This window comes from Scatophagus argus, chromosome 6 (assembly GCF_020382885.2).
Source record: "Scatophagus argus isolate fScaArg1 chromosome 6, fScaArg1.pri, whole genome shotgun sequence".
Lineage (NCBI taxonomy): Eukaryota > Metazoa > Chordata > Actinopteri > Scatophagidae > Scatophagus > Scatophagus argus.
In genome coordinates, this window is record NC_058498.1 from 26,526,508 (window position 1) to 26,553,710 (window position 27,203).

At 43.4% G+C, this 27,203-nt stretch overlaps 1 protein-coding gene across 2 annotated transcripts in view; it reads left to right on the forward strand.

Moving 5' to 3' along the window:
* Nucleotides 1–27,203, forward strand: part of lrrc40 (leucine rich repeat containing 40) — a 64,177-nt gene that overhangs the window by 1,545 nt on the left and 35,429 nt on the right. For both annotated transcript variants that reach the window (XM_046390803.1, XM_046390802.1), the window contains exon 2: nt 11,502–11,683. In XM_046390803.1, coding sequence (XP_046246759.1) covers nt 11,502–11,683 — 182 coding nt within the window. The remainder of the gene's footprint in view (nt 1–11,501; nt 11,684–27,203) is intronic.

Sequence of the window (27,203 nt, forward strand, 5' to 3'; positions counted from 1 at the left end):
TCAACACTACTGCAAATTATAATATCAGTAATTTGTTAGTATGTTTCTGACAGTGTCAATCAAAACTGAACATTATTATATTTGTAAAGGCAATAGTTATGGCAGAGTGGTCGTAGAGAGTGGTTAATAAAATTAAATAACTGACTTCAAAGGTCCTACTACAGGTCGGTGAAGTTTCTCAGTCACCCAGGTCATGGTCTGTGTAGTAAATTCCTAGGGGATCTGGGCATGTTAGGGTTCTTGAAGACATTTCACCTCTCATACAAGAAGCTTCTTCAGTTCTAAATTTTGGTGGGGAGGGCAGAGTATTTAACCTCTGTCAAGTCAAGTCAAGTCAACTTTATTTGTATAGCCCATTTTTACAAGCAGTTTGTCTCAAAGGGCTTAACATAACATCAGCAACATCCTCTGCCCTTCCACCCTCAAATCGACTAAGGAAAAACTCCCAGAAAAACCTTTAACAGGAAAAAATGGAAGAAACCTCAGGGTGAGCAACAGAGGAGGGATCCCTCACCCAGGACGGGCAGACGTGCAATGGATGTTGTACAGGCAGGAAAGCAGTTAACAACATGAAAGTGACATTACTAAAAAGACAAGTAAAACAAAATCTCAACTGTTTAGTTTCACTTTTGCTACCACCTCAATATGATTTTAACATTTCGCAAGACTGAAATTGTAATAATGAAATTATAATGAACTGCTGTAACATTCATGTATTTTTTATGTGCTGTTGAAAATCACTATCCTATCAGTTGAATTTCGGCCCGTAGGGAGAACCACCCCGCCGATAGTCGGTGCACAGAAGAATGACAGGCAGATGTCAACGGTAGACATTGGGTTGGTCATAGAGCCGGCCACAGTTCAACTTGAAGATCTGGATGGAGAGATACCTGCAGAAAGATATATATATAGAGAGAGAGAGTGGGTATTGTATTCCTAAACAAAAGGGGCTGTAAGCCTATAGGCTCATCCCTGAAGTTGGTCGATATAGCCACCTGGGAGAGGTGACGAGGGTCGTTAAGGGATCTGATGGGCCATTGTCGTTAACTCGTCTTAACAGCTATGGCATGGATCTGCAGGCTTTCTTCAGTTCCTCCTCCCTGTGCCACCAGGGTGCCAGCCATATTATCTTTATAAAGGATGAAAGGCTGACACAGAAAAGATATCAATAATAATAACATCAATTGACACCTTAACAAGTCACTTTTTAAATAATATAATTGTATAATATAATGTGATACAATACAACCACTCTGCCATAACTATTGCCTTTACAAATATAATAATGTTCAGTTTTGATTGACACTGTCAGAAACATACTAACAAATTACTGATATTATAATTTGCAGTAGTGTTGAACTGGACTGCACTATATTGAAAGTTTGGTTGCCACATTTACATGCATTAGTTAGGCAGAATGACGTTTCTAATTTTCTGCTTCCATAACAATCTATTTGTGCCACTTACTTACTTTGAAATTGCGCAGTAAATCCCCCCTAAGTAGTTGACTGAGTTGTTGTGGCCACCTGAGTCATTATGGTAAAAAGGGTCATTAGACTGAGACTGGGCTGTGAATCTCCTCGCCAGAGAAGCCAGGAGGGCCCTGTAAGTGGGGACAGGTTGTGGCGGAGCCAATCTCTGTTGAGTGAAGGCTCTTCCAGGTTAACAAAAATGGCTTTGTTTATTCCTCTCTCAAACCATCTGCATTCCCTGGCTAGAATATGAACCTTGTCATCTTTGAAGGAGTGTTCCTTGGCTTTGAGGTGCAGGTGAACTGCTGAGTCCTGTCCAGAGGTGTTGGCTCTCCTGTGTTGTGCCATACGTCTGTGGAGTGGTTGTTTGGTTTCCCCATTGTATAAGTCAGTGCATTCCTCACTGCACTGTACATACCTTGTTATCTAGTTTGTGTCTGGGAGTTTTGTCCTTAGGGTGTACCAGTTTCTGTCTTAAAGTATTGCTGGGTTTGTAATGTACTGATCTGGTTTTTAGTAAAAATCCTTCTGAGTTTCTATGATACTCCTGCAATGTATGCAATAGTGATGTTCTGTCCTGTTGTCCTGTTGTCCTTCTTCTCTGTTGTCCTCTTTCTGTTCCCTTTCATGAAGCCCAGTTTGGATAACCACAAGTTTTAAGTGCTTTCTTGATGTGGTTCTGTTCCTTCTCTTTGCCATTGGGCATTGCAGGGTTGAGTTGAGTACTCTGTGTTGGAGGGTCCTGATGACCCCTGCTCTAAAGCAGGGGTGTCAAACTCATTTTCACAAAGGGCCACATCAGCATAATGGCTGTCATCAAAGGGCCAGATGTAACTTATAAATGTAACTAAATGTAATCAAATGCAATGTAAAACAAACATAACGACTCCTTAATGTCAAATAACTTTGAATTTATTACTTATTTAAGTGACAAACATCACAGCTGCATAGAAAAAAATTATGTCTGTTTGTTGCTGTTATAACAAATCTTTTTAATTTGTCAGCTTATGGAACCCACATAACTCCATCAAACGAGGATCAAACTATCCAAGTGAATAAAGAAAAATAACATAAAACACAAATTATGACATTAACTTTGTTCAAAACGTTTTTGTCAAAGTTAAAATGGGCTTAATTACTGTAAAATCAACAATTATGCTTAGAACATGTATAACATGTAGCATTTTACAAAAAAAAGGCTGCATACAGCCTTGCATCCAATTGATGGTTTGATTACAATAATTTGTCTGCATACACACATAAAACCTGTAAACACTAAATAATTGCAACAGCAGCTACACATAAATAATATGTAATCAACTAAAAATTATTACAAAATAAAGGTTGATTCAGTTCACAACTATTGGTCAGGTTTTTAGGTTAGTTTTTGATGAGGAGATGCTGCCTGTTCTTGAACACACCAAGTGGATCTCCTCTCCATTGATCACCATCCATTGATCATGTTCTGAAAATAATAAACACAAAACAAAATGCAAACACAATCGTTAAATTGCACACATAGTTTAATTCTTCTTCTTGGTTGAATTACATTATATTCTAATTAAGTTTTTAAAAAAAAAAAAAAAAAAAAAAAAAAAGCTTACCTGTGTGTTTTCTGACCAGATGTCTGACACCGTTTTCCTGCTGCCAGAGTGTCAATGTCTGGTTTTAAGTCCTGTGCTGAAGCAATCCGTAGAACAGCATGGAGGTTGCCATCAGTGAGACGTGATCTGTGCTGGTTTTTGTTCAGATTCATTATGGAAAACATCTGTTCGCACAGATAGGTGCTCCCAAACATGGACAGAACACGGGCAGCATGAAGTCGAAGCTGTGGCATTAAACCAGGGGGCAGCAGGCGGTAAAAGTCCTGGATTGCAGCATCCTGGAACTTTGCTCTCAGACCACTGTCACTTTGAAGCTCAATTAACTCCATCTGAAGGTGTTGGGGTGCAGTGTACACGTCGATGGTGAAAGGATTAGCAAAGATGTCAAAGCCAGACTGCTGTGCTCTGAAGTCAGAGAAGCGCCGATCAAACTCAGTCTTTAACCGGCTCAGTTTGGTAGCCAACTGAGCACATGAAAAGGTTTCGGGAAATGAGGCTGACATGCTCTGACAAACAGGAAAGTGGACAAGATTGTCCTGTTTCACATGGCACATCCATAGGTCCAGTTTACGCTGGAAGGCGGTGATCGTGTCAGACATCTGCGCGATCACTTGTTTGCGTCCCTGCAGCTTCTGATTCAGTTGGGCGAGATGCTCGGTTATGTCACACAACACAGCAAAGTCACACAGCCACTTTGGATCTGACAGTTCAGAAAAGGGTTTTCCTTTACTTTGCATAAAAAGAGCAATGTCTTTCCTGAGCTCAAAAAATCGCTTAAGCACTTTGCTTCTACTCAGCCACCGCACTTCTGTATGATACGGCACATCCCCGTGCTCCGAGCTCATCTTCATCCCCTGTCACCCATCCCCAGCACCTTCCCACACAAAGCTTCTTGATGGATAATGCAGTGATACGTTATCAGAGGCGTGTGACAGTTCATTTTTTGCATTTTCCCCTTCATTAACCCAACCAAGCCCACTTTTCCTCCACACATTGCCGGCGCACTGTCTGTAGTTGATCCCACCAAGTTTTCCCAGGGCAATGCATTTTTAGTTAGAGACTTCTCCACCGCATCAAAAATGTCCTGTCCCGTCGTGGTCCCATGCATTGCAGCCACATCCAACAGCTCCTCAGTGATAGAAAGATCCGACTTCACGTCTCTAATAAAAATTGATAACTGTGCTGTATCCGTGTTATCTGTGCTTTCATCAACAGCTAATGAAAAAGCTGTGTAGCTGCGTGTTTCATCGGTCAGCTGTATTGCAAGATTTTCTGCTAGTTCCTTAACTCGCTCCGCGATGGTATTTCTTGATAAACTGACATCTTTAAAAGTCTGTAACTGGTTGGGACACACCTGCTCACAGACCTTCAGCATGCACTGCTTCAAAAACGCTCCATCTGAAAAAGACTTGGAAACGTGGGTGATTTCTTCAGCCACAATAAAGCTAGCTTTCACTGCTGCATTATTTTTGGCGGTGGATTTCGAGAACAAACTCTGCTGCGACCGCAGTTTGCCTTTTAATTCTTGGGCAATTTGTTTGCTTTTCTTGAAGGCTAGCTTTGGCGTACTTAGCTCCGTGTTTGGTGTCAAAATGCCACCGCAGATTGTACTCTTTGACAACCGCCAACGCCTCGTAACACAAAAGACATACCGGTCTTTCTCCTTGAAGCACAAACAAGTATTCGCCTTCCCATCTTTCTTCCATCTGTATCAACTTTTCTTTTCTTGGACATTTTGAAATCGTTATTTATTTCTCAATTCTACTCGTTGACGATGTGGAAACACTGCTGTGTAGTGGCGGTGAGCCCTCACTTCGCGGGTATCATAGTCGACAGGCATTGTGGGAAATGTAGTTTTTTTTGTCAAAGCACGCTTTTGACCTATTTATTTTTAGACACTCAGACTTTTTAAACTCTCGCGGGCCACATAAAATGACGTGGCAGGCCACATTTGGCCCACGGGCCTTGAGTTTGACACATATGCTCTAAAGGGTGATGCAAATTGAAGAGGAGGTATTGGTCTGTGTGGTTTGGTTTCCCATAAACTTCAATGTTGAGGCATCTGTCCTCCTCAGTGTGGACTGAGCAGTCCAGGAAGGCCAACATGTGGTCTCTGATGTCCTCACAGGTGAATCTGATGTCATTGTCCATTGTGTTGATATGGTCTGTGAAAGCCTTGACTTCCTGGGTTTTAATCTTAACCCAGGTGTCATCCACGTACCTGAACCAGTGGGTGGGTCCCTTGAATGAGTGCAAAGCTCTGTTCTCCACTTCTTTCATATAGAGGTTTGCCACTATGGGGGACACAGGGGAGCCCATGGCACAGCCATGTTTCTGCCTGTAGAAAACCTCATTGTTCCCTTTTTGTGGATCTTGGGATGAAAATAATGTTAGCTTGTGAGATATGTTATAACTATTCAGCACTTGAGCACTGCTGATGTTATTTATACTAAGTGTTATGTATTAAAAATACTCTGAATACTATCCCTTGTATAAACTGATGTTGATTTCCTGAAACTGACCCAGTATTTGATCTTCTATCAGCCTATAAACAGCAGTTATGTCCCATACACTGCCTGCAGCACAAATAGGTTGAGGGACACAGGTTCAAAATCTTGCTGAATGGTTGCAGACTGCACCCTGTTGTGCACAGGTAGGAGCAGATTTGGTTATTAGCACACGAATGATGATTATCAGAGATAATCATTAATAGTGATAAAATTATTGACAATGTCAAGTACCAGGGACCAATGACCAAAGTGGAAAAAATCTCAATCTGGTGTTCACTGAGAAGTGTCAATATCCAAGAGATGTTAACACTAATCAAGGGAACAGTGAAAGCTTAAATCTGAGCACTAGCTGTCAGAATCCAGCAACTGTCACACCAATATGCCAATATGCAAACAATCACAAACAATGACCAGTGAAGGTATAAGAGAATTTATTAATAAAAGCAATTTTGTGTGTGTGAGGGAGAGAGCACAGATGGCAGATGAGATCATGTGAGTGACGTGTCTCACCAGGGTTCAATATGGGTTTGAACAAAGAGTGAGTAACAAAAGGGGGAACAACATGACAACATGTTCTAATACGTGTCCAACAAAGAGATGGAACAAACCTGAGTTAAGCTACCATGTGATCCCTACACTGAGATGGTTGTGGATGTCTGAAGTATGTGCAGGAGGGTTAGAAGAAGCAGACAGGGAGGATCCCAATTGTCATCGAAGCGCAATAAACTGGCTTTTGATTTTACCATCCGATAACAAGACAGGCAAACCGTTGTTATGTGGGCTTGACACGGGTCCTTCAACTGGTAAAATATTGGTTTATTGGCTGGTGGTGATAGGCTCAACAAGAAACATTAAATTTAGAAAAACAAAGGACATGGCAGTCCTACAATAAACAAAGGAACCGAGTTGGGGCTGTGGTGTGGGCCTTAACTATAAACTGTAGCCCATTAAATATTTGTCCTACGTAGTCTGCTTACTGTCTGACTTAATATTTTCTTATTTCACATAACAATAAGAATCATGTAACATTTGCAGTATCTTATAGATACATGTGATTAAACTTAACAACATAACAATGAAACAACGGCCCTTAGTTTCTGTCATTGACTCAATACTTGAAATATTAAAGGAGAAACTTGGTCACACAGGAAGTAGGGATGTTAAAAATGACAGGTAAGAAAATCTTTCTTTTCTACACAAAATGGCAAAGAAGAACAAGAAGGTGAGCATCATTTCTTGTACCACAGAATATAACCATCAAAGTGCTAGACACCCATAAAGGTAGGTATCCACATCCATATTGCTGAGAAGATCTAAGTGTACTGCCCAAGTTGTTAGACATTTCAAGATAATTGCCCAGCATTTCCCACAAAGTCTGCCCACCTTCACCAGCATGGGCCCATCATGGTCCATGCCGGTGGAATCGAAGGCTGGTTTATGTAATTGTAGACAGGCAGTAGGAAGAGCTGCTATTTTTGGGATGGAAGACTGAGCTCTTCAGCATTGACATTCGGCAAAAGGATGCTGATGTCTGTAGAATCAGAATCAGAATCGTCTTTATTGCCATAGTAAGTGAAGAGGTTTCACATTGCTAGGAATTTGTCTTGGTGATTGGTGCATACATAGAACGTAACGAGTAACATATAATAGTAGAATAAAATAAAATAGAATAAGGTAAAACAAAATAAAATAAGTAAAATAAATATGGTTCTGGAGGTAGTCCAAAAGTGAGGTAGTGCAGGGTGGAAGTATAGTGCAAGTAGGTGAGGTAAACAGTGCAAATGAACAGCAGGTGGATAATGACATGAGCAGAAATCAGTGCCTGTACTGAAGTAAATAAAGTGCAGGCCAGCATGTTAGTTGGTGTTCATCAGACCACCTCCTGTCTGAAGGGAGTTTTTCAAAGAGTCTTTGTCCAGGGTGAGAAGGGTCAGCTGTGATCCGACCTGCATGCCTCAGAGTCCTGGAGATGTACAGGTCTCGGAGAGATGGAAGGCTGCAGCCGATCACCTTCTCAGCGGAGCGCACAGCACGCTGCAGTCTGTGCTTGTCCCTCGCAGTGGCCTCAGTGTACCACACGGTGATGGAGGAGTTGAGGATGGACTCAATGATGGCTGTGTAGAACTGAACCATCATCTTGACTGGCATGTTGAGTTTCCTCAGCTGCCACAGGAAGAACATCCTCAGCTCCCACTTGAGGTCCCGGGTGATGGTGGTACCCAGGAAGCCACCATGGAGATGGGGGTGTCTGTCAGGGTGAGGGGGAGCGATGGAGCTGGCACTTTCCAAAAGTCAATGATCATCTCCACTGTCTTCTGGGCGTTCAGCTCCAGTTTGTTGTTGCCGCATCAGGACACCAGACGGTCCACCTCCCTCCTGTGGGCAGACTCATCCCTGTCCGAGATGAGACCGATGAGGGTGGTGTCGTCTGCAAACTTAATCAGCTTGACAGACTGGTGACCAGAGGTGCAGCAGTTGGTGTAGAGGGAGAAGAGCAGAGGGGAAAGTACACAGCCTTGGGGGTACCAGTGCTGATGGTGTGGGTGTCCGAGACATTCTTCCCCTGCCTCACATGCTGTTTCCTGTCTTTCAGGAAGTCAGTGTTCTACCGGCAGATGGGGTCAGGCATGTTCAGCAGGGACAGCTTGTCCTGGAGGAGAGCTGGGCGGATCGTATTGAAGGCAGAGAAGGCAGGCTCTGTAGGCAAACTGCAGGGGGTCCAGGAGGGGGGTTGTGATGGACTTAAGGTGGGACAGAACCAGGCGGTCAAATGACTTCATGACTACAGATGTCAATGCCACAGGTCTGTAATCATTAAGTCCAGTGATCCTCGCCTTCTTGGGGACTGGAACTATGGTGGAGGCTCTGAAGCAGACTGGCACATGGCATAACTCCAGAGAGGTGTTGAAAATGTCTGTGAACACTGGAGTGAGCTCGTCCGCACAGTGTCTCAGGGTGGAGGGGGACACACCGTCTGGTCCAGGAGCCTTGTGAGGGTTCAGTTTCCTAAACAGCTTGTTAACATCCTCCTCCTGGATAAAGAGGGCTGTGGTGGAGGAGGAGGGATCCGAGGTGGATACTGGTGGAATGACTTCAGGGGTGTGGGGGGTGTGAATGGCCGTGTTGATTGGGGTGAGTGGGGGTGTCAGGGCCAGCAGATAGTCCATCAAAGCGACAGTAGAACTCATTCAGACTGTTGGCTAGTCGCAGGTCGTCAGTAGAGTTGGGGGCTTTGGGCTTGTAGTTGGTGATTTGCCTAAGCCCTTTCCACACACAGGCCGAGTCATTAGCTGAGCATTAGCATTGGATCACCCATTCGAATGGTTCAGAATTGTCAAGGTTGTTGTCCTACTTCAGGATGAGCAAGCAGGTGACTGGGTGCGATACATCTAGGACAACAGGGTGCAAAGGAATCATCCACAGCTTCTAAGCTTCTGAGTCATCTCATGAGAGCTGTGGACCTGTCCATTGGAGGAGGTAAAATCAGAGGGGGTCTCATTTTGGAGTTCTGTGGCATCCATGAGCTCCTGCCAAGTTTTGTGTATCTTGTCATCCATGCTGTTAGATATAAGTGAGGTGACTGTCTGTGCTGGGTCTTGCTGACAAGGTGGAATGGTTCTGGAGAAAGACGGGGGGGTCCTTTCGACCAGTGGTTTGGATCTGTAAGGACTTCTTAGGTCTTCCCCCCAGTCATTCCTTTGGTGTCCTCGTTTCTTATATAGGCTACAGCTTCACATGCCTCTGATGTGTCTGCAAAGATGAGTGCTTCATGAGTGCCTCCCTCTAGGTTGCTGTACTGAAGGAACATAGATGAGTAAATGTAAGGAGTGGTAAGGAGTCAAGCTCAGCCTCCCAGCAGGGTCGGGTTTGTTTGGAGTTTGGAGGGTAAGATTGGATCATTCCCACCATGCTTCTTGTCCCACAGATGCTGGATAATGAGCTTCAATTAGGTGGATAAAGGTAACAAGTAGCCACAGGGATCACATAGAGCAGGTAAGACTATATAGACTTACATGTACATATTCCTCAAGAATGGAGCCTCCTAGGTCTCTGGCCTATGTTTTATAGCTGTCTGTTTACTAGTACCAGCTGAGAGTGAGAGTTGATTTCAAAGGATTGGATTTGTCTTGCACCAGCCACAGATCTAGGCTTTCAGACCTGGCTTTGTGAGGCAAGTGGCTTTTGACACTGGTATGATTGCAAGCATTGCAGAATGACACTGCAGGGCATATATGTAGCATAGCAGGAGCTGCACATTGTGTCAGAAGTTGTCCTTGGACATTTTTCTGCCACTCAGATGTTCTTGAAGGTCATGTCACGAGAACTTCAGGGGAGATGATCATCAGGGAGGAGGCGTACTGATGAAATTATCCTTTGATGTTTCATCAGGTGTCCTTTATGTGGTTAAAAAATTCAGAAGAAAAAACACATCACTGTGCAGGGTGTTTTGACAAATATTTTTTTTATTTGACATTTAAATGTTGTACATACAGTAAAAATTACTGAATATAACTGAGATCTTTACAACAAACTTTCATACATTTTAGTCAGAGACAGTATAAAAAGTATTCGCCCCCTTGGATATTTTCCCCTTTTATTGCTTTTATAAATGGAATCATAGTCAAAATAATTTGGCTTTTTCCACAGAAATTTTGGCAAAAAACATTTCAAATCAATAAACTTACAAAATAATGTGAATTAATTAAAAATGTATAATGTAAAATAAGTGATTGCACAAGTATTCATCTCCTTTAAAGTGACTGACCTAATTCAGCAGAGGTCCAGCCAGTTGGTGCTAGTAGTCTCACAAATAGTGAAATGGTCGGAGTGCAGTGATTATTTCTCAAGTGATTATAGTACAAAGACACCTGTGTCTGGAAGGTCCAGTCACTGATTAATCAGTATTCCTGACTTTGATTACACCATGAAGACAAAAGAACATTCTAAGTAAATTTGAGAAAATGTTATTGAAAAATCTAAGTTAGGGAATGGATACCAAAACAATTTCTATGTCAGTAAACATCCCCTGGACTTCAGTTAAATCCATCATTAAGAAATGAAAAGAATATGGAAGGAGTTGGAAGAAGTGGAAGGATGGAAGAAGTTAAAAGCTTCAGCAGCTGAGACAGGAAAGGCTCTGTATACAGAACTGTTGCCTGGGTTCTTGACCAGTGAAGAAAACTCATATTAAATCTTGACTAGAGTTCACCCAGGGGCATGTGTGAGACTCTAAGGTCAACTGGAAGAAGATTCTTTGATCTGCAGCAAAATAGAGGGAGATCATGGAGGACAGTCTAATTCAATCTGCCAGAGAACTTCAACTTGTCTACTGGTCAGCAAAGATGGTGGTGCCCAGGAAGATGACGGTTTGATGGAGAGAGGAGACAGGTCTACCCTGTGTTTCCTGAAGTCCAGGATGATCTCCTTTGTCTTTGTGGTGTTCAGAGCCAGGTTGTTCATTGCGCACCACGCAGACAACTACAGGACCTCATCTCTGTAGGTCATCTCATCTCCTCCTGACATCAGTCCCATCACTGTTGTGTCATCAGCAAACTTCACAATGGTGTTGCTGCTGTGGGCCGGTTGCAGTCGGAGGTGTAGAGATTATAGAGGAGGGAGCTCAGCACACAACCCTGTGGGGAACCCGTGCTGAGTGTTTGGGTGGAGGAGGGGTGGGGACCAAGTTTGACTGTTTGGGCCCAGTTAGTGAGGAAGTCCTTTATCCAGCTGCAGTTGAGTGGGGGAAGTCCGAGGTCAGACAGCTTGCTGAACAGGATGTGTGGGATGACACTGCTGTTGTTGTTACTCCCCCACCGCACTTTTCTGGAGTTGTACACACAGAACATGAAGCAGTTAAACAGTTGTGTTAAGATATATGTGTGTGTGTGTAATAACCATTTTAACTTGTGTCTCAGTCCCTCAGAACGTGTATCGTCTAAACACTGACACACCAGATGAGGCCCAGCAGGATGTGTCCTTCGGACAGCCAGATCGCTGGTGGGAACAGACTGATCTCACTAAACTGCTACTCTCATCCAATCAGCTTAAACAACTGTCTGATGAAATCAGACTACTGCCTGGACTCACTACACTGGACGTAAGTAACATCAACTCAGTCAGTAAGAAGCCTGTCTAAGTAACTCGTCTGCCATTTCACAGACAAATTCAACATGTGAATGTGTCGACAAAAAAGCACAAGGAATCATATATTTTGAGATGTGTTTTATGCCAAGCCAATTTGACTTAATTGTAGAAAGTCAAAATGCTGTATATGGTTTATCTTTACATTCCTAATGGACCTAATACAACACATGCCTTCTGTTACATATTTTGTAATGTTTGTGTACAAAATGCCTTGCTTTAAGTGCAGAGATTCAGTATATTGGTTTATATTTTGTTTCACCATGTATGCTAGTTTTTTATTATGTCTGCTTTTTATGTCTGAATTCATAGTTAATTTCTTTTACTTAAAAAGTGGATTTTTCGTCAGTTTCATTGCTCAACCTGTCTGCAGCAACGAGTATTGGTGTGATGCAGCCTACTTACAGGCAAGCTACTTGGAGTTGTTTGTCTGCCTTGTCACAAGAATTTCTTTGATCAGATGGCTGTGTGTTCATTCTGTGTATATGACAACAAACTTCTTTAAAACTTGAATCTTTGAATCTCTGAAGACCATTCTAAAGACATCTAACAGGGATGACTTCATAATTCTGTCAGTGCTGAAGAAAAACCCTTTTGCAACATTTAGCCATGTCAGAAACACTCTTGAGGAGGTAGGCATGTCATTGTCAAAGTCTACAGTCAAGAGACAACTTCATTAATGTAAATAGAGACTTCACAACAAGGTTCAAGCCTCTCATAACACTCAAGAATAGAAAGGCCAGACTGACTAGAAAACACCTAAAAAAGCTTGCCCAGATTCTGTGAAATGCTGCAAAACTGACAGGATCCTGCTTCATATTGCAGGTGGATAATGACACAAAACATACAAGCCAAGCCAAGAGTTTCTCAAGGAATGGGATATTCAAGTCAAGTCAAGAGGTTTTTTATTGTAATTTCAGCTGTTTACAGTAACAGTGAACATTGAAACAAGGCAGGGTTCCTCCAGGGACCAGATGCTACACTAGAATTTAAAAACACCTATAATACTATAATACCAACGCAAGATTATACATAATGCACAGAACTGTACGTAGTGCACAAGAACTCTGAAGACTATACACACAGCACAGAGACTATACAACACTGTACATACTGCACAAAGACTATAGATACAACAACAAGGAGCAGCACCTAACAGAACATGGTCCTGTTATGGAATGTCTGAGACAGTCGTAAAGTGCAGGCAGGAACAGTATTGTACACAATGTCAGCGGTTTTAAGAACAGGTAGAACAGTCACTGTAAATATTACGAAGTATAAGTTGACGATGTGCATATTTGTTGTGTAGTGAACTCAGTCCAGCCTCTGAGAATTGATGAGTCTTATGGCTCAGGGGAAGAAGCTGTTTTACAGTCTGGTTGTAAGAGCCCAAATGCTTTGGTTTCTTTTCCCAGACAGCAGAAGAATGAACAGTTTGTGTGATGGATGTGCACGGGAGGCTTTGCAGAAGCAGCATGTGGTGTAGATGTCCTTGATGGGGAGGAGAGAGACCCTGATGATGAAGTTGTTCTGAAGTTGGACATTTTTCTGCCACTCAGACGGTCTTGAAGGTTCATTCACCTTCGGCTCATGCCACAGGAACCTCAGCAGAGGATGATCATTAGGGAGGAGGCGTGTTGATGAAATTGTCCATTGATGTTTCATCAGATGTCCTTTGTGTAGTTAGAAAATTCTGAAGAAAAACCACACATCACTGTGCAGACTAGAAAGAAAATGTTGTGTGTACAGTAAAAATTACAGAAATACTAAATATAACAGAACTTTACGACAAATTTTCATACATTTTAATGTTCAGACAGTGTCTATAAAAAGTATTCACCCCTTGGATATTTTTCCCTTTTATTGCTTTTATAAATGGAATCATAGTCAATGCCGTGTTGATATGTATAATTTCTTTTACAGAAATTTGCATAACAACACTTCAGTCTCAAAGTGAAAATACTTACAAAGTAATGTCAATTAATTAAAAATGTGTAATGTAAAATAAGTGATTGCACACATATTCATCTCCTTTAAAGTGACTGACCTTTTTCAGCAGAGGTCCAGCCAGTTGGTGCTAGTAGTCTCTGAGTGCAATGATGTCTCAATCAGAATTCCTTTATTTATCCCTGGAGGGAAATTCTTGATTATAGTGTAAAGATACCTGTGTCTGGAAGGTCCAGTCATTGATTAATCAGTATTTTTGGCTAGTTACACCATAAAGACAAAAGAACATTCCAAGTAATTTTGAGAAACAATTCAAAAAATCAAATCAAAAAACAATTTCACTGAACATCCCCTGGACTTATACATATCCCCAGTTAAATCTGTCATTAAGGAATGAAAAGAATATGGAAGGAGCTGGAAGAAGTGGAAGGATGGAAGGAGTTTAAAGCTTCAGCAGCTGAGACAGGAAAGGCTCTGTATACAGAACTGTTGCCTGGGTTCTTGACCATTGAAGAAAGCTCATATTAAATCTTGATGAGAGTTCACCCAGGGGCATGTGCAAAACTCTAAGGTCAACTGGAAGAAGATTCTTTGATCTGCAGCAAAATAGAGGGAGATCATGGAAGACAATCTAATTCAGTCTGCCAGAGAACTCCAACTTGGGAGAAGATTTATTTTCCAGCAAGACAATCAGAATCAGAATTCCTTTATTTATCCCCGAAGGGAAATTCCATGACCCAAAGCATAAAACAAAAGCTACACAGAAACGATTCAAAGACAAGAAGGTGAATGATCTGGAGTGGCCAAGTCAAAGCCCAGACCTCAGTAGAAGAAAAAAATTGTGGCTGGACTCAAAGCAACTGCTGAGCAGCAACAGTTCTTTTTCAGAGGTTCTCAGAAAGCTCCTTTGTCCATGCCATCATACACATGGGGTCTGTGGCAATGCGTCTTGCCTTCTTCTGGACTCTGGCAGTGTAAACTGAGTCCAGATCTGATAGACTGCAGCCCACAATCCCCTGTGCTGTCCTCACCACTCGGGCTAAGTCCTTCCTGTCCTGTGCTGTGCAACTGCCATACCACACAGTCACGCTGAGACACAGGATGCTTTCGATTGTGGCTCTGTAAAAGTTCACAAGCAGCTGAGTAGACAGTCCAGTCCGTTTCTACTTCCTGAGACAGAAGAGCCATTCTTGGGCCTTTTTCACCAGGTGTGAGGTGTTCACTGACCAGGAGAGGTCAGAGGAAATGTGGATGCCCAGGAACTTAATGCTGTCCACCCGCTCAACCGGGTCAGTGCATGACTTCAGTGTGTGCCCTGACACCTTATCTGGACCTGCAGCCTTGTTGACATTGATCCTCCTCAAAGCGGAGGTCACCTCCTCTGGCTGAGGAAGGTGTGCAGTTCTTCTGCTGCTCGGAGAGTCGAAGCGTGCGAAGAAGCTGTTTAAGGTGTCAAGTAGGGTTGGGTCATGGCTGACCTGCTGGTCATTCTGCTTATAGTCTGTGATGGTCCTGATGCCTTTCCACATGTTACGTGGATCGTTGTTGTTGAAGTGCTCCTCAATGTGCTGCTTGTGCCTGTGTTTTGCCAGCTGGATGCCCTTTTCCAGTTCTTTCCGGGCCCTGCTGTAAGCCAGCCTATCTCCTGACCTATAGGCTGCATCCCGGGCTTTTAGCAGGGGCCACACTGTGCCGTCCACCCATGGTTTTTGATAACGAAAAACTGTGATTGTCTTTGTGGGTAGGACAGCATCAGTACAGAAGTGAAAATAGGACAACACAGCTGATGTGTATTCCTCCAGGTCAGCGTCTGCTTTGAACACTCCCCAGTCTGTGTGCTCAAAGCAGTCCTGTAGGGCTGAGGAAGCCTCCTCAGTCCAAACCTGGATGGTTCTGCATCGGGGATGTTTTTATCCAGCCAGGTCTCGGTTTCAATTCAATTCAATTTCAATTCAGTTTATTTATATAGCGCCAATTCACAACAAAAGTTATCTCATGACACTTTCCAATTAGAGCAGGTCTAGACCAAACTCTTTAATTAAATTGTAAAATAGAGAGAGCCCAACATTCACCCTTGAGCAAGCACTTGGCGACAGTGGCGAGGAAAAACTGCCTTTTGGAAGGCAGAAACCTCGGAGCAGACCCCGGCTCAAGATGGGCGGCCATCTGCCTTGACCGGTTGGGTTGAGAGAGAGGGAGAGAGAGAGAGAGAGAGAGCAGGAGAGCGACAGAGAGAGCAAGGGAGAGAGGCAGAGGGGGTGGGGTGTGAGAGAAGGAGCACACAAGCAGAGATGCATAGCAGCAGTAATAATACCAGAAGTATCAAAATGTAGATAATGATAATGACAATGAAGTATACAGAAAGTATTATGGTGATTTTGATAACAATGGTAGTAACAATAATGGTAGTAGCTGTACTGAGTCTTAACAGATTTAAATCAGATTATGACTAAACAGTAGTAATTGCAGTAGGTTTTGAGCAGGACCACAGCAGGACCGCAGCCGGAGGTCCAATCATGATCGATAGGAATCTGCGGGACAAGAAAGCACAGGGACTCCAGGGAAGAAGTTGAGTTAGTAATATGCATTATTAGGACATGAATGTGTGCAGAAGGAGAGGGAGAGGAAGAAAGAGCTCAGTGCGTCATGGGAGGGCCCCCGGCAGTCTAAGCCTATAGCAGCATAACTAGGGGCCGGCCTAGGCCAGCCCTAACTATAAGCTTTATCAAACAGGAAAGTTTTTAGTCTACTCTTAAATATAGAGAGGGTGTCCGCCTCCCGGACCGAAACCGGAAGATGGTTCCATAGTAGAGGAGCTTGATAACTAAAGGCTCTGGTTCCCAATCTACTTTTGAGGACTCTAGGAACCACAAGTAGCCCTGCATTTTGGGAACGCAAAGTTCTGGTGGGATAATAGGGTACTATCAACTCTTTAAGATAGGTGAAGGTGAAGATCGCCACACAGCTGTCCGTCTTACGTGAGACGATCCTCATTCGAATCTCGTCCAGTTTGTTGACGAGTGACCTGGCGTTGGCGAGGAGGAGACTGGGCAGAGCCGATCTGTGTGGGTTAGCATGTAGCCTAGCACGCAGCCCGCTCCGCTTACGCCGCTTTTGTTTACCTTGTCTCCTCCATCTCCGAGGCCACAGAGGGGGGATGGCAAGAGCCTCTGTGGTTCGCTGCAGCTCTGGTGGGATAAAATCCAGCTTTGGGGGTGCAAACAGTCCGTAATTTTTCCCAAATTCCCACAATTCAGCCCTTCCGTACTGAATTAAGGCTTTGAGTGGTAAAAACAGTAATGGAAACACAAACAAAAACATGAATAAAAACACAAAAAGCCGAGAGCCGCTGTGTGCACCCGTCCCGCCATCTTGTTGTCCAAAAGAGAGCCCAACATTCCCCTTGAGCAAACACTTGGCGACAGTGGCAAGGAAAAACTGCCTTTTAGAAGGCAGAAACCTTGGAGCAGGCTCTGGCTCAAGGTGGGCGGCCATCTATCTGCCTTGACTGGCTGGGTTAAGAGAGAGAAGTGAGGAACAGGGCCCTGTAGGCCAGGAACACAGTGACGAGGGAGATCAGAGCTGCAAAGGGGTGCTACTCTGAGAAGCTGAGCAGCCAACGACCCTACCTGAGTGTGGAAGGGCCTGAGAGACATCACCAACTACAGGAGCCCATCCCCCTACCCTGTGTGTAACAAGGTACTAGCAGAGGAGCTGAACAGCTTCTAGTGCCGGTTTTCACACCCTTCACCCACCCCATCCACAACAGTCTGTGCCATGCCTGACACCTCCCCCTGCCCCCTCAACTCAGACGTCCCACCAGCACTGAAGGTCAATGTGGAGGTGGTGCATCGGCTCTTCCAGAAGCAGAAGACCAGGAACGCTCCAGGACCCGATGGAGTGTCCCCCTCCTGCCTGAGAATCTGCGCTGACCAGCTGGCACCCATCTTCACCCAGATCTTCAACAGATCTCTGGAGCTGTGTGAGGTACCCTCCTGCTTTAAACGTTCCATCATCCCAGTTCCCAAAAAACCCACCATCACGGGGTTGGTGCTGAACCGCCTGAAGTTCATCACAGGCCCCCGGCTTGACCCCCTGCAGTTTGCCTACCGGGAAAACCGGTCGGTGGATGACGCAGTCAACATGGGACTGCACTTCATCCTCCATCACCTTGACACCCCAGGGACATACGCCAGGATCCTGTTTGTGGACTTCAGCTCTGCGTTCAACACCATCATTCCAGAAATTCTCCACCAGAAGCTCTCACAGCTCACAGTGCCGGCCTCCACCTCTCAGTGGATCTACAACTTCCTCACTGACAGGAGGCAGCAGGTGAGGCTGGGGAGCATCACCTCCAGCACCAGGTCTATCAGTATCGGCGCCCCCCACTGCTCTTCATCCTCTACACAAACGACTGCTCCTCAGGGTACCCATCCGTTAAAATACTTAAGTTTGCAAATGACACAACAGTAGTTGGCCTCATCAGGGACGGTGAAGAGGCTGCCTATGCAAAGTAGACCAGCTGGTCCTCTGGTGTGGTCAGAACAACCTGGAGCTAAACCCGCTCAAGACTGTGGAGATGACAGTAGACTTTAGAAAGAACCCCCCCACCATTCTCAACAACACAGTGTCTACCGTGGACTCCTTTAACCACTTGAACTCCTCCTCCTTGAACCACAATCGCCCGGGATCTCAAGTGGAAGTCCCATGTAGACCTCATCAGGAAAAAGGCCCAGCAGAGGTTGTACTTTCTGTCCCTGAGCACAAGGACTCCAGGGAAGAAGTTGAGTTAGTGATATGCATTAATGGGACATAAATGTGTGCAGAAGGAGAGGGAGAGGAAGAAAGAGCTCAGTGCGTCATGGGAGGACCCCCGCTAGTCTAAGCCTAAAGCAGTATAACTAGGGGCCAGGCTAGACCAGCCCTAACTATAAGCTTTATCAATTTCCGTTTCCACAAACGTGTTGTGAAGATCAGACTGTGACTTCCTGGTTTTCTTCTCATTTGCTTGATTGGGTTTTCTTTGTCTACTTTCAGGACTTGTGTGAAAATCCCCTGATGTTTTCAGTCATTTTTTTTTTTGTAATTATCTTTTTATTTGGAAAAAGACCACAATTAAACTTACAGCTTTTCGACATTTTACATAGCACACTCTGCCCATTTTCCTTGTTTTAGTCCTATACATATGTAATAAAAAGAAAATTTAAAAAGAAAGAAAGAAAAAAGAAAAAGAAAACATCCAGATGTCGCAGTTTTCCAGTGTCAAGACTCAGTCCTTAAATGCCTTACAGTCCGTATAATTAAGATGACACTGCTCATCCGTATTCACCCACTTATTTCAAAAAACAGTAACTATATACAATTGAACTGAAGGGAGTTTACATTTTTACATTCTTCTCAACTATAGAGGGAAAGTTGTTAAAACCGGGTGTTATACAAAGTTATACAAAATCTGTTCTCGTTGGGGTTACAAAATCAATCCATTTTTGCCAAATTTGGTAGAATTTATCTTTTTGAGCCCTCAGAGAGTAAGTCAATTTTTCCATCTTAAATATTTCTAAGGTTACCCCATACCAATCGTGTATGGTAGGCGGAGTTGTAGTTCGCCACCTTCTGGTGATTGATTTTTTACTCGCCGCCAAAAGGGCCTGGAGTAGCTTTATATCCCTCCTCTGTTTCAAACACACTATATGGCCCAAATAAAGTGACTCTATGTCCATGGGTAGATAAATTTTGAATACTGTGCACAATATTTTATAGATACCCTTCCAATATGAACTCAGCTTAGGACATTCCCAGAATATGTGTGAGTGGTTTGCCTCCCTTGACCCACACTGTCTCCAACAGATTGAACCTTCATTATTGTATCTTTCCTGGTGGGGGGTCTTAAAAAATCTTACTATATTTTTCCAGCAGTGTTCCCTCCACTCCATAGAGTTAGTTGAGGACCACTGAAAGCTGCATATTTCCCCCCACGCCTCCTCCGAAATTTCTATTCCTGCTTCCTTTTCCCATTTTTCCTTAATGTACAAGGTATTTTCATTTTTAATCAGAAACAGAGCATTATACAATTTTGAGATTGATTTGGAGGGAACCGAATCGAGGGCCGACCTTAAAATCCTGAAGAATTCCGACTCTGTTTTTGAGAAGTCAGTAGGCCTGCACTTCTGGTTGAAATAATGTCGCAGCTGAAGGTACCTGAAGAAATCCCCCTGTTCTAGGCCATGTTTGTCTCGCAAGTATTGGAAACTCTGTATTGCGTTTTTGTGTGTGAATGAAAGGTAGGTTGTAAGGCCTTTCTGTATCCAGGACTTAAATCTTTTATCCCCTCTATTGGGGATAAATTCTGTATCATAAGCACACCATCTAAAGAGCCTGAGCATGTTGTGAATTTCGCTTGTTTTAACCACTTTTTGCCAAATCTTTAACGTAAGATTAATCCAGGGGTTATTTCTCTCTTCCAATTGGGCTATCAAGCCTCTATCTACGATTACAGCCTGTAGAGGTAAATCTAAACTAATTTCAGATTCTAGTTCCTTCCATCTAGCTTTATACTCACTATTGCACCAATATAGTAGAGGGGTTAGCTGTGCAGCATAAAAATATTTCTTTAAACAAGGAAGTGCCATTCCTCCTTTCTCTTTTCTCAATTGTAGAACGTTAAATCGAATTCTGGGCTTTTTACCTTGCCAAATAAACCTAGATATCCATTTATCCCACTCCCTAAACTGATTGTCATTTATTTCCACTGGTAAAGTCCGAAAGATATATAAAAGTTTTGGGAGAGTGTTCATTTTAATTGCGCTAATCCTCGAGTTTAGATTTAGAAAAGGGATAAGATTCCATCGGTGCAGGTCTGATTTTATTTTCAACGATAATGGTCCATAATTTGCTTGAGACAATTTTGAAAGGTCTTTTGTTACCATTATTCCTAGATATTTTAATGATTCTGCTCCCCAGTCCAGGTTATATTTGTCTTGCATGCTCTTTGGTGCCGTGAAGTTCAAAGTCATGACCTGTGTCTTTAATATGTTGAGCTTATATCCTGATAGATTCCCATACTCGTTCAACAGTGACATCAAACCCGAGAAGGACCTCTCCGGTTGCCCCAAAAGAACCAAAACATCATCTGCAAAAAGCATTGCCCTCTGCTCAATTCCCGCCACCTCAACGCCTCCAATAGTGTCACTCTGTCTAATTAATTGTCCTAAGGGTTCTATAAATAAGGCAAAAAGGAGGGGGGATATTGGGCAGCCCTGCCTCGTTCCCCTCTCCAAAGTAAAAGAGTCAGAAAGATCCCCGTTAACTTTAATTCTTGCCGTAGGCTTATCATAAAGGGTCTGAATAACTCTTATAAATCTCTCCTGAAAGCCAAATTTTGCCAAAACCTTATATAGAAACAGCCATCTAACCGAGTCAAAGGCTTTCTCTGCGTCTAGACCTACAATTACTGCTGGTGTCTTGTCTTTCTTTATCTGTTCTAGTATATGTAGAGTTCTTCTTATGTTGTCCAGAGTCTGTCTGTGTCGAATGAATCCTGTCTGATCTAGATGGATGAGATCAGGTAAGAGTATTTCTAGCCTGCGTGCTAAGATTGATGTAAACAACTTGTAGTCTACGTTGAGAACACTGACAGGCCGGTAGTTACCACATTCTTGTTTGTCTTTTTGCTCTTTTGGAATGACTGATATAATTGCCTCCCTCCAAGAGGGTGGAAGTTCTCCTTGTTGTAGGATCTGGTTAAATGTGTTAAGTAGTAATGGTGTTAGTTGTGGCTTCAAGGCCTTATACCACTCTGAAGTGAAGCCGTCAGTGCCTGGAGACTTACCGGCTTTCAATTTGGAGATGGCTAAATTTAATTCTTTTACAGAAATTGGTTGGGTAAGACTGTCATTTTGTAAACTACTGAGTTTGGGTAGTCGTAATGAACTCAAAAATGTATCTATTTGAATTTCATCTGAGGCCCGGGGTTGAGAATACAGCTCCTTGTAAAATATTTCAAAGCTCTCTTGAATTTTCTCTATTGTATTTTCAACTATTTTTGTTTTTGGATTCTTTATTTTGTAAATTGTATTTTCCATTTGTTGCTTCCTTAGCCTATATGCTAGCAGTTTTGCTGATTTACTTCCTGCCTCATAATTCTTTTGTTTCAAGAAGACCCACTTTTTTTGAGTTTCTAGTGTAAATATTTCGTCAATTTCGCTTTGGAGTTTTTTAATTTCCTGTTTCAAATTGGGGTTTATTTTATTACTGTCAGCTAGTTGTAGCTTCTTTAATTTCTCCTGTAGGTCTGATAATTTCTGTCCTTTAATTTTCTTCATATGTGAAGTAATAGAGATAATTTTCCCCCTCATTACAGCCTTCAATGCATCCCAAAGAATTGCTGATGATACTTCTCCTGTGTCGTTCAAGTCTAGATATTCTCTAATGTCTTCCTTTAATTTCTCCAATAGTTTTGAGTCATTGAGTATATTTGAATTCAGCTTCCATACAGTTTTCCTTTTTTTCCTTCCTAGCGCTAATGACATAGAGATAGGGCTATGGTCTGAGAGGTCAATTGTTGCTATGTTACAATCCCTGATCCTAAATTTCTCAGAGCTGAAGACGAAGAAGTAATCCAGCCTTGCGTAAACTGAGTGCGGGTGGGAATAGTGTGTATAATCTCTACTAGTCGGGTGAAATTCTCTCCATACGTCTATTATGCCCAACTCCCTCATCAATGCTTTCAGCTTCCTAGTCAGAGGCTGGTTTTGTGTAATTGATCTTGAGGAATCTAGTGCTGGGTTCAACCTGATGTTAAAATCCCCCCCGCATATTATCACTCCCTGGGAGTTAACCATTAAGTCAAAAACCCGTCTGTATAGTAACCAGTCACTTCCTGGAGGGGCATAGACATTCAGTAAAGTTATTAAAGATCCCTCTATTCTCCCAGTGATCTTAATATATCTTCCCCCCTCATCCACAGTCTCTGATATGTGTTCATAAGCAAGTACATTCGATATAAGGATAGCCACCCCTCTCTTGTGTCCTGCCTTAAATGACGCAGAGAATACCTGTCTAAAACCCATCCTTTGTAGTTTTGCATGTTCTGATTGACTCATATGTGTTTCCTGAAGGAAGGCTATCTGTGCTTTCTCTTTTTTCAATTTTGACAGAATCTTACTTCTCTTAATTGGATTCAGAACCCCATTCACATTAAAAGAAATTATTTTCACTAGTCCACTTTGCATTATGTCATTAGAGATGTATAATACTTGCTCTTCCTCTCCATATAAATAGTAGGTGATCCCTTCTTAACAGAATAACAGTAAAACAAACCAAAACAAAAACCTTGAACTTTTTCAACAAGAAACATTTTAAATTTTGTCCATACTTCCAGCCTTGAGGCTCTTTCACTCACCAGCCTCTGTTTTGAGGGATAACCTTTCTTCCCTAACTGGGTTAGAGGGCCCTCCGCTGTTTCAACAGCCACAACCAAACCTCTTCAGTGTCTCGACATCCCTCATAATGAATACAATTGTTTCGTCTAAATTGTTAATTTGTTAATGTTCAATTTTTACCTGCTCCGGAGTCAATATACCGTACCAATTATTTTGCTTCAAGTTAGTCTTTATCCTCTGTGTGATCGCGTCTAAACGCCTGCAGCTTCTCTCTGTATCCTGATGCTCCACTGGCTCGCTTCGCGCGTCGCGTCCTCGCCGGTGACCATGACCACCGCTGGATCCTCTCGAGGAGGGACGCCGGCTGCGGGATAACTTTTACCGGTAATCCGCGGTCTGCCAGATCCGACGTCGCCTCTTCCACCGAGTTGTAGGTCTTAGTCTCGTCCTCATAGTGGACTCTCAGCCGGGCCGGGTACAAGGTCTGGAACTTAATGCCTTTGTCTTTCAAAACCCTCCGTGTCTCTGCATATTCTCTTCGCTTGGTCAGAATAAACGGTGCATAATCGTGGTCGAGGTTGATTTTGCAGTTTCTCCACATAAACCCTTTCTTTTGCCATGCTCGCTTAAGCACATCTTCTTTCGTTCGGAAGCTGAGGAATTTAACAAGGATCGACCTGGGTTGGGCTCCCGCCGGTGGTTGCGGTGCCAATGCACGATGGGCTCTCTCTATCTGTAGATCCTTCGACTCGGGTATGTCGAGGTTCTCTTTAAGCAGCTTATCCACGAAGGGGATCATTGCTCTGGGCCCGTCCTCCACACCTTCGGGTACCCCGTATATCCTCACATTTTCCCTCCGTGTGCGCCCCTCCTGGTCCGCTAGCTTCATTTGGAGCTGCTCATGTAGCGTTAGCATTTCTGCTAGTACCTCCTCTGTATTTTGCAATCTGTCTTCGTTCTCCATGATCCTTGCTTCGGCTTCGACCAGCCTCGAATTAAACTTTGTCATTTCCTCTCTGATATCTTCAAGTTGTTTTTTGTTGTCTTGTCTAAAGTCGCGTATCTCTCTGAGGATGAGGGTCAGGTTCGCCGAGTCGCCCCCCCCTCCCTTGCTATCGCCACCATGGTTCGCCGAGTGTGAGCTATCGTCAGCATCCTCGCGTTGCTGCCCTTTGTTGCTTTTTTCAGAGTCCAAAGCAGGTTTTTTGCCCTTGATTTTAGACGTCATCCTCGCCCCTTATGTTCCATACAATGACCACAAGTCAATTATTATATTACTTCGATTTTGGGGCAAATTTCAATTTCTTTTGTCGAGAGCGCTTTCCCTATGCCACCATCTCGTTGGTGACCCGGAAGTCGGGGCTCGTTTTCAGTCATTTTTATGCAGAAATTTAGAAAATTCTAAAGAGTTCCCAAACTTTTAAGTAACACTGTTTGAAATCACTTATTTTACATTATATATTTTTAATTTTTTGACATTACTTTGTTAAAATCTGTTTTAATTTTGACATTTCAGAGGTTTTTTCAGCATGTTGTATAGATGTCCTTGATGGGGAGGAGAGACCCCGATGATCTTTTCAGCTGTTCTCACTACCCGCTGCAGTGTCCTTGCAATCCACTGCGGTGTAATCACCATACGAGGCAGTGATTGCACCTCCTTTCTATAAGCTGACTTGTTCGTTCTTGTTGACCCCACAGTCATTTCATCGGCGAACTTAATGATGTGATTCGTGCTGTACATTGCCTCACAGTCAGCAGTGTGAACAGCACAGGGCTGAGCACACAACCTTGAGGTGCTCCTGTGCTCAGAGTGGTGGTGCTGGAGGTGTTGCTGCCGATTCAGACTTTCTGAGGCTTCTCAGTTAGAAAGTCCAGGATCCAGTTGCAGAGGAAGGTGTTCAGGTCGAGCAGGCTCAGCTTTTTAACCAGGTCTGAGGGATGATGGTGTTGAATGTTGAACTAAAGTCTATGACTTCACAGCATTCAAACAAAAGTGTCCTATTTGTCCAGGTGAGTGAGGACAAGGTGGAGCACATTGATAATGGCGTCATCCATCAAGCAGTTGCAATGATACCAAACTGCAGAGGGTCCAGGGTCGGGGGCAGCTGGTCCTTGATGGGCCAGTTTGGTCTGTATGCTGGAATTAGCATAACAGAGATGTGGTCTGCGTATCTGAGGTGGGGGTGGGGCTCTGTCTGAAGAAAGAATTTTCCTTCGGGGATAAATAAAGGAATTCTGATTCTGGAATTCTGAAAGCTATGAATGAATACATATAGAATTATGTAGTAAACAAAAAAGTGTGAAATTACTCAAAACATATTTTATGTTTTAGATTCTTCAAAATCACCACCCTTTGCTTTCATTACTGCTTTGCACACTCTTGGCATTCTTGCGATGAGCTTCATGAGGTAGTCACCTGAAATGGTTTTTCAACAGTCTTGAAGGAGTTCCCAGAGATGCTGAGCACTTGTTGGCCCTTTTGCCTTCACTCTGCGGTCCATCTCATCCCAAACCATCTCGATTGGGTTTAGGTCAGGTGACTGTGGAGTCCAGGTCATCTGGCACAGCACTCCATCACTCTCCTTCTTGGTCAAATAGCCCTTACACAGCCTGGAGGTGTGTTTGGGGTCATTGTCCTGTTGAAAAATAAATGATGGTCCCACTAAACGTAAACCGGATAGGATGGCATGTCGCTGCAGGATGCTGTGGTAGCCGTGCTGGTTCAGTGTGCCTTCAATTTTGAATAAATCCCCAACAGTGTCACCAGCAAAGCACCCCCACACCATCACGCCTCCTCCTTCATGCTTCATGGTGGGAACCATGCATGTAGAGAGCATCCGTTCACCTTTTCTACATCGCACAAAGACACGGCGGGTGGAACCAAAGATCTCAAATTTGGACTCATCAGACCAAAGCACAGATGTCCACTGGTCTAATGTCCATTCCTTGTGCTTCTTGGCTCAAACGAATCTCTTCTGCTTGTTGCATTTCCTTAGCAGTGGTTTCTTAGCAGCTGTTTGACCATAAAGGCCTGATTCGCGCAGTCTCCTTTGAACAGTTGATGTAGAGATGTGTCTGCTACCAAAACTCTGGGTGGCATTTATTTCAATTTCAATTCAATATATATAGCACCCAGAGACCCAGAGCCTGAACCCCTTAGCAAGCAGACAGTGGCAAGGAAAATCCCTTTTGACAGGAAGAAACCTTGAGCAGGACCCAGCTTGCAAGGGAGAACCATCCTGCTGATAGTTGGCCGTGTGAAGGGGTGGGGGAGAAGAGGTAGACAGGACAGAGAGGATGAAAGAGAGAGAGAGAGAACAATAAACATCATAAATTGCAAAGGACACACATGACAGGTTGTTGTAATTGGAAATCTGAAGATTATGTATTGTATGTATCTGGGGGCAGCCGTGGCCTAGAGGTTGGAGAAGCGGCTTGTAATCGGAGGGTCACCGGTTCGATTCCCCCACTGGACGGGCAAGAAAAATTTGGGTGTGGTGGAGTGATTAATACGATAAAATGCTTCCCCCCCTTCATTAGCCGGCTGATGTGCCCTTGAGCAAGGCACTTAACCCCCCAATATGCTCCCCGGGCGCTTGATGCTGCCCACTGCTCCTGTGTGTGTTTCACTGCATGTAATTTGCCGGGTGTTGCATGTGTGTGTTCAACTAAGGATGGGATAAATGCAGTAGTAAAATTCAGTATGTGTGTATGTAAAAATATATATATACTGCCAATAAAAGTTGATTCTTCTTCTTCTTCTTCTTCTTGTTTTTTATCTGATATGTTGTTTAAGATAGTTATAATATCACTACATAAAAGAACGACATGGGCAGATGTTGACAGTACGCATTGGGTTTGTCATAGGGCTGGATGCAGCTGAAAATGTAGATCTGGATGGAGAAATACCTGCAGAAAGATACAGAGAGAGAAAGAAAGGGAGGGAGAGACACAAAACTACGCGGAGAACTGGACACACAGTTAGTGACATAAGGTAATGAATTATATGTTGATCTGATGAGGGGAGAGGAGGTGGGGGAGTAGAGATGGTGGTGGTATTGGGGAGGTGGGGGAACTGCTCGGGGGATCATGTTTGTATCCCTGTAGCAGCGTAGCTATGATAGAGATTAAAGGTTAACAGTTAGTCAG